Raw genomic sequence first — 13,265 nt, forward strand, 5'->3', positions numbered from 1 at the left:
TTTAAATTTTTTTTGTGTGTTAGGGTTTGAAAATCTCAAGGCTAATGTTGGAGTATTGGGTGTCAAGCCATCTCCATGCTTCCTGCCAGGGTTTAATAATAAAATTCTTTACGTTAAATAAAAAACACTATTTATGTAGACTGAAACTTGGACAAAGATTTCACAAATTTGGTCTTTCTTACTTCAAAATAACTATTTAATAATTACATTATTTTGAATGACTTAAGATTTTGACCGTCAACGGGTTTAACATTGAGTTACAGTATTTGTATTCGATTTTACCTTTGAATTTTATTTTTTAATTCTATTGAAAGTCCAAATAAATTTATAAAGTGTTAATAAAAACCACACTTTACAAACTTCTCTCTAAATGATCAAAATCACCTCAATAAACATATATACTTTTAGAGTTGAGTGACTCGAATCCTTACTAAAATAAAACACACTAATAAAATAAAATTAAATTAAAATTTATATAGAAGTATACTTCTTTTATTTTACATTTGTTAGAATAAGTTTTTTCAACCTTACTATACTTCATCTATTTGACATTGATTATAATAAAGTTTTTTATCCTATAAATAGATGTAGTTTAAACTCCTCTTGTATCATTCGAATTCAAAGTGAATTTTCTTCTCCCGTACCCGTGATTTTTTCTTGAAAGGGTTTCCACGTAAAATTTATGTGTTTTTATTTTTTCCTTCTTTTTACTTTGCAGTCGTTCTATATTGTCATTATCAATGTTAGTTTCTACAAACTGTTTTCAAGTTGCTTGTCTTGATCACGGTAATAGCGACATTGAAGTATGATATTTCGTTGTTGGATCGCAACACCAGATTCGCATTGTGGCAGATAAAGATGCAAGCAGTTCTTGCGCAAATGGATTTGGAGGATGCCTTGCTAAGGGTAGATAAGATGCCTTCAATATTGACGGAGAAAGAGAAGAAGCGTAAAGATCGAAAAGCTTTAAAGCAATTACATTTGCATTTTTCGAATGAAATTCTATAGGACGTGATGATGGAGAAGACTGTCGTTGCATTATGGGCAAAGCTGCAGCAGCTATACATGTTGAAAAACCTTACTAGCAAGTTGCATATGAAGCAGCATCTTTATGCTCATCATTTGGAGGAAGGTGCATCTGTGCGTGAACACATAACTGTGTTTAAAGAAATTCTCTTAAACCTAGAAGCCATGGAGGCTCAGTATGATACAGAAGATTTAGGGTTAATTTTATTTTTTTGTTGCCTCGGTCTTTTTCAACCTTTAGAGATACGATTTTGTATAGCCGCGAATCTCTCACAGTTGATGAAGTCTATGCTTCCTTAACCTCGTATGACAAGATGAAACATCTTGTGGTTGGATCCGACTCTCAGTGAGAGGATATCATTGTTCGTGGAAGACAATAATGAAATACTGATGATAATCATGAGAGGACACAAGAACGAAATCCTCACAATAAATCTAAAAGTACATCGAGATCTTCAAACGGAGGTAAAACCTGTAACTTTTGCAAGAAAAAAAGGGCACATTAAATCTGAGTGCTATAAGTTGCAGAACAAGATCAAAAGGGAGGTTACGAATCAAAAGGGAAAACAAATAAAACAATTCGGTGAAGCTGATGTTGTAGGAGACTACAACGATGGTAAACTCCTAGTTGCTTCTTCCGACAACTCTAAAGTGAGAGAGGAGTGGATCATCTATTCTAGTTGCACCTTCTTAGGGGTGTTCAGTCGGTTAACCGACCGGTTAACCGACTCGAAATTCTTGTAACCGAATTAACCGACCTCTCAAATTTTTTAACCGTTAACCGAACCGAATTTTTTTAAAAATAATTAACCGAATCGAAATTTTTTTCGGTTAATAAGGTCGGTTAACCGAATTAACCGAAAAATATGTGTTATTCATTTTTGGTTAAAAATTACCCGAATTACCCGAATTACCCGACTTACCCGAATTACCCGAATTACCCGAAAATTACCCAAATTACCTGAATTACCCGAAAATTACCCGAAAATTACCCGAATTAAATCACTACATAATTAAAAATATTACATAAATCTTTGAATCACTACATAATTAAAAATATTACATAAATCTTTGAATCACTACATAATTAAAAATATTACATAAGTCTTTGAATCACTACATAATTAAAAATATTACACAAGTCTTGAATTAAAACATAATTGAAATGTATGTTTTTAACATTCTCCATTTATATCCATTTCATCTTTCCAAAATATATTCATTTCATCTCTTCAAAATATCTCCATTTGCATTAAACCTAAAAAAAACCATGAGCAAAAATTTAGCATATAATAGAAATATACGCATTTAAAAAAACTCAAATAATATAAACAAACGAATAGATTATAAATCAACAAGAATAAGATAGTAGTAAGCATACCCTTCAACTCACGAAAGCTCATGAATCTAGGGTAGGCTCTAATGCATTCCAAGAAATGTCTAAACATTGAATCAATTAAATAAGTAAGAGTGATATGGTAAAAAAATTGAAACTATTAAAATAAAACAATAAACATACCATTTTCAATCTTGTCAAGCTCTTGGATTTGTTCTTCAATCTTTTTTATGTCTTCTTGTGATGATGATCTTCGAATCCAATCTTGAGTACACACAAGAGCTTGTACAATTTTAGGAGTTAAAGAACTCCTATATTGATCAAGCACACGTCCTCCGGTGCTAAATGCAGACTCTGAAGCAACCGTAGAAACCGGTATAGCTAACACATCTCTGGCAATTTTTGAAAGAGTGGGAAATCTAGGGCTGTTCACTTTCCACCACAATAAAATATCAAAATCTTCAACAAATTCTTCATTAGCCTCAGCTAGATACTTATCCAACTCAGATGTTTTATCCTCACCACAAATTTCCAACTCACGCTTTTTATACAAAGCTTGCATTCGCCTTTTCATTTTTTGTTGTGGTTCACCAATAGAAACATGTGTTGACACACTCGATTGGCTACAAGTACTATGGAGTGGAGGCTTATACTCATCAAACAATTCATACAAAGATTCCTTCAACTTTTGCATCATTTCACAAGCTTTTTCAGAACTAGACATTTCACTAAGTGCAAATTCAAGATACTTTAGTTTTTGTCTAGGATCTAAAACACAAGCAACAAACATAAGCAAATTCATCTTATCAATATCACCCCAATACTTATCATACTTCTCTTTCATCTTGATGGCCATAACATTGAAATCAATATTACTATTTAACTGAGCATCACGTAAAAGAATATCAATTTCGGAAAGCTCATCAAAAAAATTATTGGACGTGACATATGAAGTGCCAGATATACGCAAAGTGTCTTCATAAAAGTGTTCCAAGAAATCCCTCAAGTTTCTAACATTATCCCAATCATCCACACTAGGCCAACCCTCTCCCCTTTCAAGTTCAGCCCTAAAATTTGTATCTTGCTCCTCAAATCTCTCAAAAGCTCTCTCAAAGTTCTGAGCAGTGTCTAACATTAAGTAGGTCGAGTTCCACCTAGTACAAACATCAAGACACAACATCTTCTTGCACTCTATCTTTTCCACCACAACACACTCCTTAAACTTTTGTAATCTAGCTGGAGATTGTCTCACATATCTAACATCCCCCCTAACACGTTCAACAGATTTATTCATTTCCTTTAAGCCTTCAACAACAATCAAATTCACAATGTGTGCCATGCATCTCATATGAAGATATTTACCATTTTGAACTAAACCCCCTCGAGGGTTAAATTTCTTTCTCAAATAACCAATAGCAACATCATTTGAACTTGCATTATCAACAGTAACAGTAAACAACTTATCAATCCCCCAATTCAACAAGCATTTCTCAATCACCATCCCAATGGACTCACCCTTATGACTAGAAATTGGACAAAAGTTTAAAATCTTTTTATTCAATTTCCAATCGTTATCAATAAAGTGAGCAGTGAGACACAAATAATTAACTCTTTGTAAAGATGTCCATGTATCAGTAGTTAAGCAAACTCTAGAACAAGAACTTCTCAGAAGTTGTTTTATCTTGACCCTTTCATCTAGATACAATTGATAAACATCCCTAGTCATAGTAGTTCGTGAAGGAATATGAAACCTAGGACATGCCACAAACATAAATTTCTTAAAACCTTCACTTTCAACAAACTTGAAAGGTAATTCATCAATCAAAATCATTTGTGCTAATCCTTTCCTACATGCTTCTTGATCAAATCTCCAAGTTGAAATATTCCCTTCCCCCCCTTCAACTCCCTTTCTAGGTAAAACTAGTTGTCCTTGACTAGTGTCAACAACATTACTAGGATTTTTCTTACATGAACCAATATGATATTTCAATGACCCCGTACCATTTTTTTTCATATCACAACAAAATTCCTTTTCACAATAATTACATTTAGCCTTACTTGCACCCTCACTATTAATAAACTTAGTGAAGTGAGACCAAACTTCTGACCTTTGAGGAGGGGCTTTTCTTTTCCCAGTAGTTCCATTTGTTTGGATTGAAGCTCCAACTCCCGAATTTTTAGAATCTATCGAAGTAGGAGGTGTAACACTACCCTCAATAGATGTTGGTTTGGTTGACATTCTGCAAGATCAAGAGCAGCATATACAAGTTTAGTTTAACCCATTACAAAATTAAGGTTTAGATGAATAATTAAAGTATCAAACATATACAAGTTTAGTTAAGATATCAAAACACTAAAATTATTAAATTTATGTTATGGTTTCTAGATATATGTTGTTCGCATCTACCAAGTTAGAGAAACAAGCCCTTTAAAATCGGTAAGAAAAGCTTTTCTATGCTAATTTAAACAAGTTTTTGAATTATGAGTGAAGGTAGGTAAGCTGTCTGTTTTTTGCAGCTAAGTGACTTGGAAAAGATTGGTCTTTCATCAAAGCAGGTTTACAACTTGTTCAGCAGAGCTGCAAAAGGAATTATTGAGTGAACAGAAATTGCAATTTAACCAAGATCCATGTTGTTTTTCATTGTAATGTTCTGAGATTAATGTAATCAGTATGTTGTGGTCTGTCACTTCAGAATTGATGTATTAGTATCATGCAGTACATTAATTATTGTACTGTTAAGTTAGTTTTCTTAAAATCGTTTCAGACTTGTTGTCCTAGTATCGTGCTAGTACATTAATTATTGTATAGTTGAATTTTTAGAAAGAGTGAAGTAGAATGTCTCAATTTTCAACAAAAGTTACCTGGTCAAATCGATTCTGTTGTAAAATTATGTTGAAAATGAAATAAGTTGCAAATTAATTAAAAAATGAAATCGATTCTTACATTAATTACAGCCAACTGATCATTTTTTTTTCTTACATTAATTATAATATACATTAATTACAATATATTCAATAATTTAAATTTTAATATTTATTTATTTTAGGATCATGACTATTAAAAAAATTAACTCATTAATGATCACAGAAAATTATATTTAGTGGCTTTCTCAATGTCCTTAAAAAGGAAGGGCTTTCTAAGCTAAGTAATTAAAACAATTAACTATACTTATTGGGTTAGAAAAAAAAATGCTGAAGGAATTTAATTCAATTCACCGAAAAATTTAAAACCAAAAAAAGATATACCCACAAAGAGACAAAAAATATAAACTAAAAATTTATTTATTCAATTCGTGGAGCCTGGAGGTTTAATGGAAAGCAACCAACATTTGGTTATTTCAAAAGCGCAGGGAGACAAAATGGAGAAAGACAAATTTTAGGTAAGGTTTCTAAATTTTTCGTTGTATACTTGTATTTGCAAGATGATTTGTGCACTGGATGTTTAAAATTTTTCATGTATGTTTACCATTTTTACTGTTTAGGGTTTTTTTTACATAGCTGCTTGTAAATGATTAATTACATAATATATATACCTTAAGTGTTCATATGTACAAAAGAAGACAGCAATCATGGATATCATTGGTTAAGATGAAGTTAGAAGAAAGCAAACCTGGTACTCAGTGACTCCGGCGACTCCCGATTCTTCTATCGAGTGTTGACTGAGCTTGAGAATGTCGGGTGTTGGGTGTTAAGACTGAGGCTGAGATTCAAGGCTACCGGCTATGGCCTACGGGTGTTGGGACTGATGGATTGTGTGTGTGAGTCGTGAGAGTGAGAGTGAGAGTGACTGAAAGTGAAAGTGAAAGTGAAAAATGAAAATTGTGAAATTAGGGAGAAGAGGGGTGTTGTTTGCTGCTGCCTGTTGAGATGAGAAATGGACCAAATGGTAATGGACCTATTTGGTAAGCCTAAGAGAAAATTGGGCTGGATTTAAATTGGGCTGGGTTTTAAATTGGGAGGGAGTAGGCCTAGGGTGTAAATTCGGTTTACCCGAATTTTTTCGATTAACCGACCCGTGTCGAACCGGTTTAACCGTTAACCGAACAAACAAAAAAACTTTAACCGACGCCCGACCGAATTTTTTCGGTTAACCGACCGATTAACCGAACTCGGTCGGTTAACCGAAAAAATTCGGTTTTAACCGACTAATGCACACCCCTACACCTTCTATATGAGTCCCAATCAGGATTGGTTTAAAACATATGAAACAATATCTGAAGGTGTTGTTTTGATAAGAAATAATACTTCAAGTAAAATCGTAGGTATTGGCACGATCAAAATTAAGATGTTCGATGGAGTCATCAAAACACTTGTAGCGTACGACATGTACTATAATTGAAGATGAATTTAATTTCTTTGAATTTTATTTCGTTGAGTAATCTTAATTCAAAAAGGCACAAGTAAATAACTAAAAATGGGGTTTTAAAGATTAACAAGGGTTCTTTCGTTATGATGAAAGGGCGGAGAAAGACTGTCAAGTTATATGTTTTGCAAGGTTCTATTGTTACAAGTGATGCAACTGTCGCTTCCTCTTCCTTGTTAGATAATGATGTTACTAAAATTTGGCATATGCATCTAGGGCATATAAGTGAGAATGACATGGCAGAATTAAGCCAAAGATGAATTCTTGATGAACAAGGCATTAGCAAATTGAAGTTCTGTGAGCACTGCATTTTTGGGAAGCAAAAAAGAGTTCGATTCACTAAAGAAATCCATAACACGAAGGGAATGCTGGATTATATTCATTCTATCTTTGGGGACAATCTAGAGTGCCTTTGAGGGGTGACGCTAATTATATGCTAATGACAATTGATGATATTTCCAGAAAAGTTTTGACATCCTTCCTGAAGCAGAAAAGTGATATGCTTTCCACGTTTAAGGCTTGAAAAACTATGATTGAGAAGCAAAAAGGAAAATAGATAAAACACCTCCGCACAAATAATGGCTTGGAATTATGTTCTAATGAGTTTAATAAATTGTGCAAATTAGAAGGAATCGTGAGACACTTGACAATTCGTCATACTCCACAGCAAAATGGCATTGTAGAACGGAAGAATAGAACAATCATAGAAAATGTAACGCCTCAAATTTTTGAACTATTGTTTGTTAATTTCTGTTAATAATTAAGTATCTACTTCGGTGGCTAAGTGTTTTGTTTGTGTGTTTGAGATCAGGGGTTTAAGTATCATTTTTAGATACTTTTGTTATTCTTTTGATTCAACACTTACTCTGGACTTTTGAATTAAGTTAAATTCTGTATAAATCTGTATCAAGAATGAGCCTATTGGTTCAATGATTAAGCTCCTGTATACCTTTGGTCTTGTGCTCGAGTCTTTACGAAAGCAATAAGAAAATATTTTATACTAATTCGTAAAATTTAAATTTTTTTAATTTATGAAATTATTTTTCTATTTTACCTCTTTATATGTTTTTATGTTTTTGTTTTTTGTTTTTCCCTTTTTCCTTTCTTATTACCATTTTCTTTTCTCCTCTATTTTGTTTTCGTTCCCTTTTATTTTTTTCATTAATCTTGCTACTATTTTGTAGAAGGAATTGTGTAGTTGTCGTATTCGACTGAGAAGTTATCAGCATAAGTTGATTGTTGAAGTTCTGTTAACATTACTTGTTTGTTAATTGTCAAATCGGATTTTCCTGTTCGTTTTGTTAAATTGCTCTTTTTGAATGTTCAATTTGTTTTTGTTCTTAGGTGAAGGGACTACTTGTCAAGATCCTCCATTTTTTTAGGTGCTTAGGTTGATGTTTTTTGAACAAGGGTAAGCGATATGTTGCATTTGGGATTTTTGGGTCGAAAGTTTGACAAAACTTTAATCGTGAATGCATTTGTTGTTGGATTAGTTTGGAAATTATTTGATTAAGCAACTGGCTGTTGTTTTTAGGTTCTAGTACTATTTGCGTTGCTTCCTTATTGAAACTGTATCAGGTGTGTAATGAAAACTCGAAGTTTAACGATTTCTGAATGTCGAAAAACATGACTATCGATGCCACACGGCCGTATGCCATGTAACTCACTGTTTAGAATTTAGAGTCACACGGACTAAAGACACGGGCATGTGTCTAGGCTGTGTAACTCATTGTTTTGAATTTAGGGTCACACGGGCTAAAGAAACGGGCATGTGTCCAGGTCATGTAACTTACTGTTTATGAATTAGGGTCACACGGGCCAGAGACACGGGCGTATGTCCAAGCCGTGTAACTTACTATTTTGGGAATTTGAGTCACACTGCCATGTGCTAGGCCGTGTGACAGGCCATGTGTGTTAATGAGCTAGGCGACATGGACATGTGCTAGGCCGTGTAGACCACACGGGCCAACCACCTTGGTCGTGTGAATACACACGAGCGTGTCGTTTGAATCAAACATAGGCCTTCCGTAGGGTTTGTAAGCTCTGAATTAGGCTATAAAACTTATTATCTGATGATTTGTTACTGGAAATCTATTTATATAAACATATATATGCCAGGTTAATTGATGACCAAGCATGTTCTATATTGTCTGGATCTGTACCACTGTATACACATGTTTGATATCTATTAATTATGATTCCACATTGGGATGAGATATGTGATAAAAGAGAAAGTGTTAAGCCACACACACACACACACACACACACACACAAATATATATATGTTTCTGATTCAGGCAAGTTATTACATTCGATTTGGCAGCTAGTCTGCAATGTTCTGAATGTGACTTACAGTCACTATGCAGTGTGTAGGGATAGATGTGTATTTGATACCCTATTTAGTGTGCAGGGGTGGTTGGAGATGGTGTGTAGTAGATGGGGGCAAGACTCTGTATTTGTATCTAAATTTGTAACCGTATTTGATATATTTTGTATATGAATCTGTAAGTGTATCTAATATGTTCTGTATCCATTTCTAATTATGATATTTGTGACAGCCCTAATTAGACCCTAGTCGGAATGTGGTTTCGGGACCACAAAATCAAGTCACAAAAATTTATTTTTATTTTAATTGCATATATTTATGTGTGATAGTGTATGTGTGAAAAAACTTAATTAAATGTTTAAAAATTAGTCTTAGGAATGTGAATTTTCTTGAAAGGAACTTAGAAAAGATGATATGTAAATTATAAGGATCAAATAACAACAAGGTGAGAAAGCATGGATTTGCATTTCAAAATACCCTTAATGCATGAAGTGGCCGACCATGTGATGATGTTCCTCCACTAAGTCTAATTAAATATATATTATAATGGTAAATGATAAAATAATCTAAATAGAAAAATAGATTAATAAGAAAAAGATGAATAAAAGAAGAAATGGAAGGAGAGAGAAGTGTTCGTCTTCTTCTTGCAAAGCCAAACCTAAGTGAAGAAAGAAAGAAAAATTGTTAAAAGCATTCGGTCAATTTAAGGGTTAATCAAGCTCAAGAACTTAAAGGAGGGGAATCAAGCAAGGGCAAAGCGAGGAGCATCGAGTAGCCGATTTGGAACCGTTTTATCCAACACAAGATAAGTCCATAAGCATTTGTAAGGTTGATTAATTTATACATAAATGAGTCTAGCGTATCATGAGAGAATTTCTTTTGTTAGGTATTCTTTTGGAGTGATATACATATTTATAATTGTGGTCGTATATGCCAATTGAATTAAGTAAATTGTCTTATTATAATGGGTCAACATTGGCACTAAGTGTGCGGATTTGAATGGCACTATGTGTGCGGATTTGAATGGCACTATGTGTGCTGATTTGGATGTCAATACATGAGTGAATCTTCAAGGCACTATGTGTGCGGTGTAGCATGGCACTATGTGTGCGAATTTGTTTAGCACTATGTGTGCGAAATCGGTTGATGATATAAGAAGTATAGGGAAAGAATAAAGTGCTAAAGCTATTACTTGAAATATCGAAGTTGAGACATGAAACGTATATGCATGGATACATCTAGTTCATCATTGTTTCATACTTTGAAGAAAAAAAAGATTTAAACCATTTGGTTGTTTGATAGTCGATCGGATAGCAATATTTGGCTTGTGGTTGGATCGATAATCTAGTTAATTGTAGCATAGATCGGTATGGCTGAAATAGTTGATCTTACATTATTTCTCTTATGATCTCATGTTAATGGTCTGTATTATATTGCTTATGACTTACTGAGTTGAATACTCATTTGGTGTGTTTGTTTGTCTCCTATTTAGATTTCCTTGACCCATTTTGCGTGCTTGGAATCATCGTCGAAGTCATCACACCAGCTTGCAACATTTTGGTACCCTCTTCTTAGTTGATCTAAATGAACATTTCGGCATGTATAGGCTAATATGTATTTTGTTTGAACTTTGATATGTATACTTCCAGCCATGTGAATATGGCTTAAATACTAAGTTTGAATTTGGTTATGTTTAATCATGGTATAAATCGTCTTGGTTATAATGTGTAATGCTATTAATGAATTATATATATAAATCTATACATATGTTTGAGTGTTGAAATTGCTAAGAAATATTTATTATGTGTTTTTGGGGTAGTTCGATTATGACACATTTATATAGGTGATTAATTGCAATTTGGCTATTGTATATGATCTTAGTATTTAAATTGAAATTGCGTAATGGGTCGTCTGGTTATGCCTGAACATAACATAAAATCGTATGATATGGTTGTTATATGATGGAAACTTATGTAATGGTTTTGATTGAACTTGATAATGATTAATTATGTGTTCCGGCTATGTATGAATAAGGATCGTATATGGTAGTATAATGAATTATGCATTATTAAAGATGAACTTAACGAAATGAAGATGATAGAAGAAGATGCATGAAAATTTTACGAATAAGTATTTGGTTCGATAATATCTTGTAACCCATTCCAGCGATGGAAACGGGTTAGGGGTGTTACAATATTTGACTAAATAATATCTGAAAGTAAGATCAAGACTGTTTGTACTTAATTAGTTTATAAGTTCTACACTGAATATATAAACTCACTTCAACTGTTGTTTGGATTTCAGGTAATCCTTAGAGTTGATCGTTGGTGTGTTGGGAGCTTGGTCATATCGTTTAATTAACTTGTTATGTTATTTGGTTTTATGTTGTTACTATCTTACTGGGTTTGTGGATTTTAAATGTTGGGTTTTGTATTTTGGTTATAAACTTTTAAATTTCATAGGTTGATTGAACTCTAATTATTAAAGGTTGGATTTTTTTTGAAAGAGTTGATGTAGCTCTCTATACTGGGTCATATCGTCTAGGTCAGGTTTGGGGTGTTACATTTAGTGGTAGCAAAGCTAGGTTTACCAAAACGCGGGTTGTGTTTTCTGGGCACCCATTTTTATGAAAAGTATGGTTTTGAATAAAATGTTTGTTCGATTAAATCTGAAAACTTATTTTATAAAAGGCTGACTCTCCGGCACCGATCCTGTAAGTACTTCTACTTTAGCTATACTAATTAGCTAGAAAATATTGTAGTAACTAAACTTGTTGGCTTTAGTTAAAGATTGTGATATGAACTGTGAAATAATATATTTGATAAGAATTTCGAACTAATCTGTGCACTTTTTACATTGTAGATAAGTTGATATAATGAGTTTGTGAAGTAGCCACAGACATGGTTCTCGTGGGCATCGATGAGGAGCTCAAGCAAAGTCATCCTTTATGGGTAGTATGCTCAATCTAGAGACTAATGGGACTTTTGGTCTCCTACTACTGAGACTGGGTTTCAAACTTTGACAACCAGGGATGATGTATTGTTCCAAGCTATGCTTCGTATATTAGAGAGGGTCACTAGGATCCATTCTGGATCTAAGAGCCGAGGGTCAATTACTAAACAACTTTGATCGAATGGTGTTGAGTTATTTAAGGGTCTCACTGGAGTCGTCCCTATAGTGGCCGAGTACTGGTTAAAGACCATCGAGTGTATTATGAATGGCATTAATTGTACTCTTGTACAGAAACTAAGGCGTGTCGTATCTCTACTCCAATATAAGGCTTACCAGTGGTGGTTGACTATTGAGCAGGGCGCCTAGTCTGAACAAATCACTTGAGATTTCTTCAAGAGTGCCTTTCAATGTAAGTATGTGGGGCAAGTTATGTGGAGGCTTGTAGACGCAAGTTTATGAACTTAGTTTAAGGTTAAAGGTTTGTGGCCGAGTACGAGGCTGAGTTTCTGTGATTTAGTAGGTATGCTTGCGGCCTGGTTCCGAACGACTCTGAGAGAAGTATTCTGCTTGAAGAGGGACTGGGATATAGTTTGAGATTTCTGATAGCTCCTCAGAAGAAGCAAGTTTTTATGGCCTTGGTTCACAAGGCGAAGATAACAGAAAAGATGAAGTGCACTGAGTACGAGAGGAGAGACCAAGAGAGAGGTCAAAGTAAGCTCAAGAGGGATTTAGGTCATTATAGTTCTGTGCAATGCCCTAAGAAATGAGCTAGATTTGATGGGCCTTCGAGGACTAAGGCATCAGCTACAACGGCTGATATTCAGACCTGTAGTGATTATGGGAAACGCCATTCAGGCTAGTGCTGGAAGAAGTTGGGGGCTTCTCCTCAATGTGGGTCGATGGAGCATTGTGTTTGGAACTGTCCTTGCGATCTAATCAGGAGCAAGCTTCTGTACAGACTCTAGCTCCAGGTGTCGTTCAGCCACTAAAAGCCGCTCAGCAACCACCTAGGGGTCATAGTACGGTTAGGGGTGGTAATGGCTCTGATCGAGGTTAGAGACCACCGAACAGATGTTCAGGTCAGATTGAAGCATGATAGCCTGCCCTTCTGTATACGATAAGATGTCGTGAGGACAGAGACGACGCTGACATTATAGTGGGTACGTTCTTTATTCACTATGTTCTATATTTTGCTCTGATAGATATTGGATCCACTCACTCATATGTAGCTAGTATTGTTTCTGTGAATCTAGGTATATTTG

General features: G+C 34.4%; 1 protein-coding gene across 1 annotated transcript; it reads right to left on the minus strand.

Annotated features, from left to right (window-relative positions):
• Positions 1-2,256: 2,256 nt before the first annotated feature.
• On the minus strand, positions 2,257-3,980 carry LOC107951683 (zinc finger BED domain-containing protein RICESLEEPER 2-like). The gene is made up of 3 exons (XM_016886805.2): positions 2,546-3,980; positions 2,408-2,466; positions 2,257-2,284 (listed from the first exon to the last, which is right to left on the minus strand). The coding sequence occupies exons 1-2, from the start codon at positions 3,861-3,863 to the stop codon at positions 2,426-2,428; spliced, it is 1,359 nt and encodes a 452-aa protein (XP_016742294.2). The 5' UTR covers positions 3,864-3,980; the 3' UTR covers positions 2,257-2,284; positions 2,408-2,425.
• Positions 3,981-13,265: the final 9,285 nt, after the last annotated feature.

Source organism: Gossypium hirsutum, chromosome A02 (genome assembly GCF_007990345.1).
Source record: "Gossypium hirsutum isolate 1008001.06 chromosome A02, Gossypium_hirsutum_v2.1, whole genome shotgun sequence".
NCBI classification, from domain to species: Eukaryota; Viridiplantae; Streptophyta; class Magnoliopsida; order Malvales; family Malvaceae; genus Gossypium; species Gossypium hirsutum.

Bases quoted from the DNA above. Each gene is read 5' to 3' on its own strand.
- LOC107951683 (XM_016886805.2), bottom strand. From the start codon at position 3,863: ATGGTGATTGAGAAATGCTTGTTGAATTGGGGGATTGATAAGTTGTTT. The intron at 2,467-2,545 runs GTATGTTTATTG...TTCAATGTTTAG, and splicing joins GCTTGACAAGATTGAAAATG to ACATTTCTTGGAATGCATTA.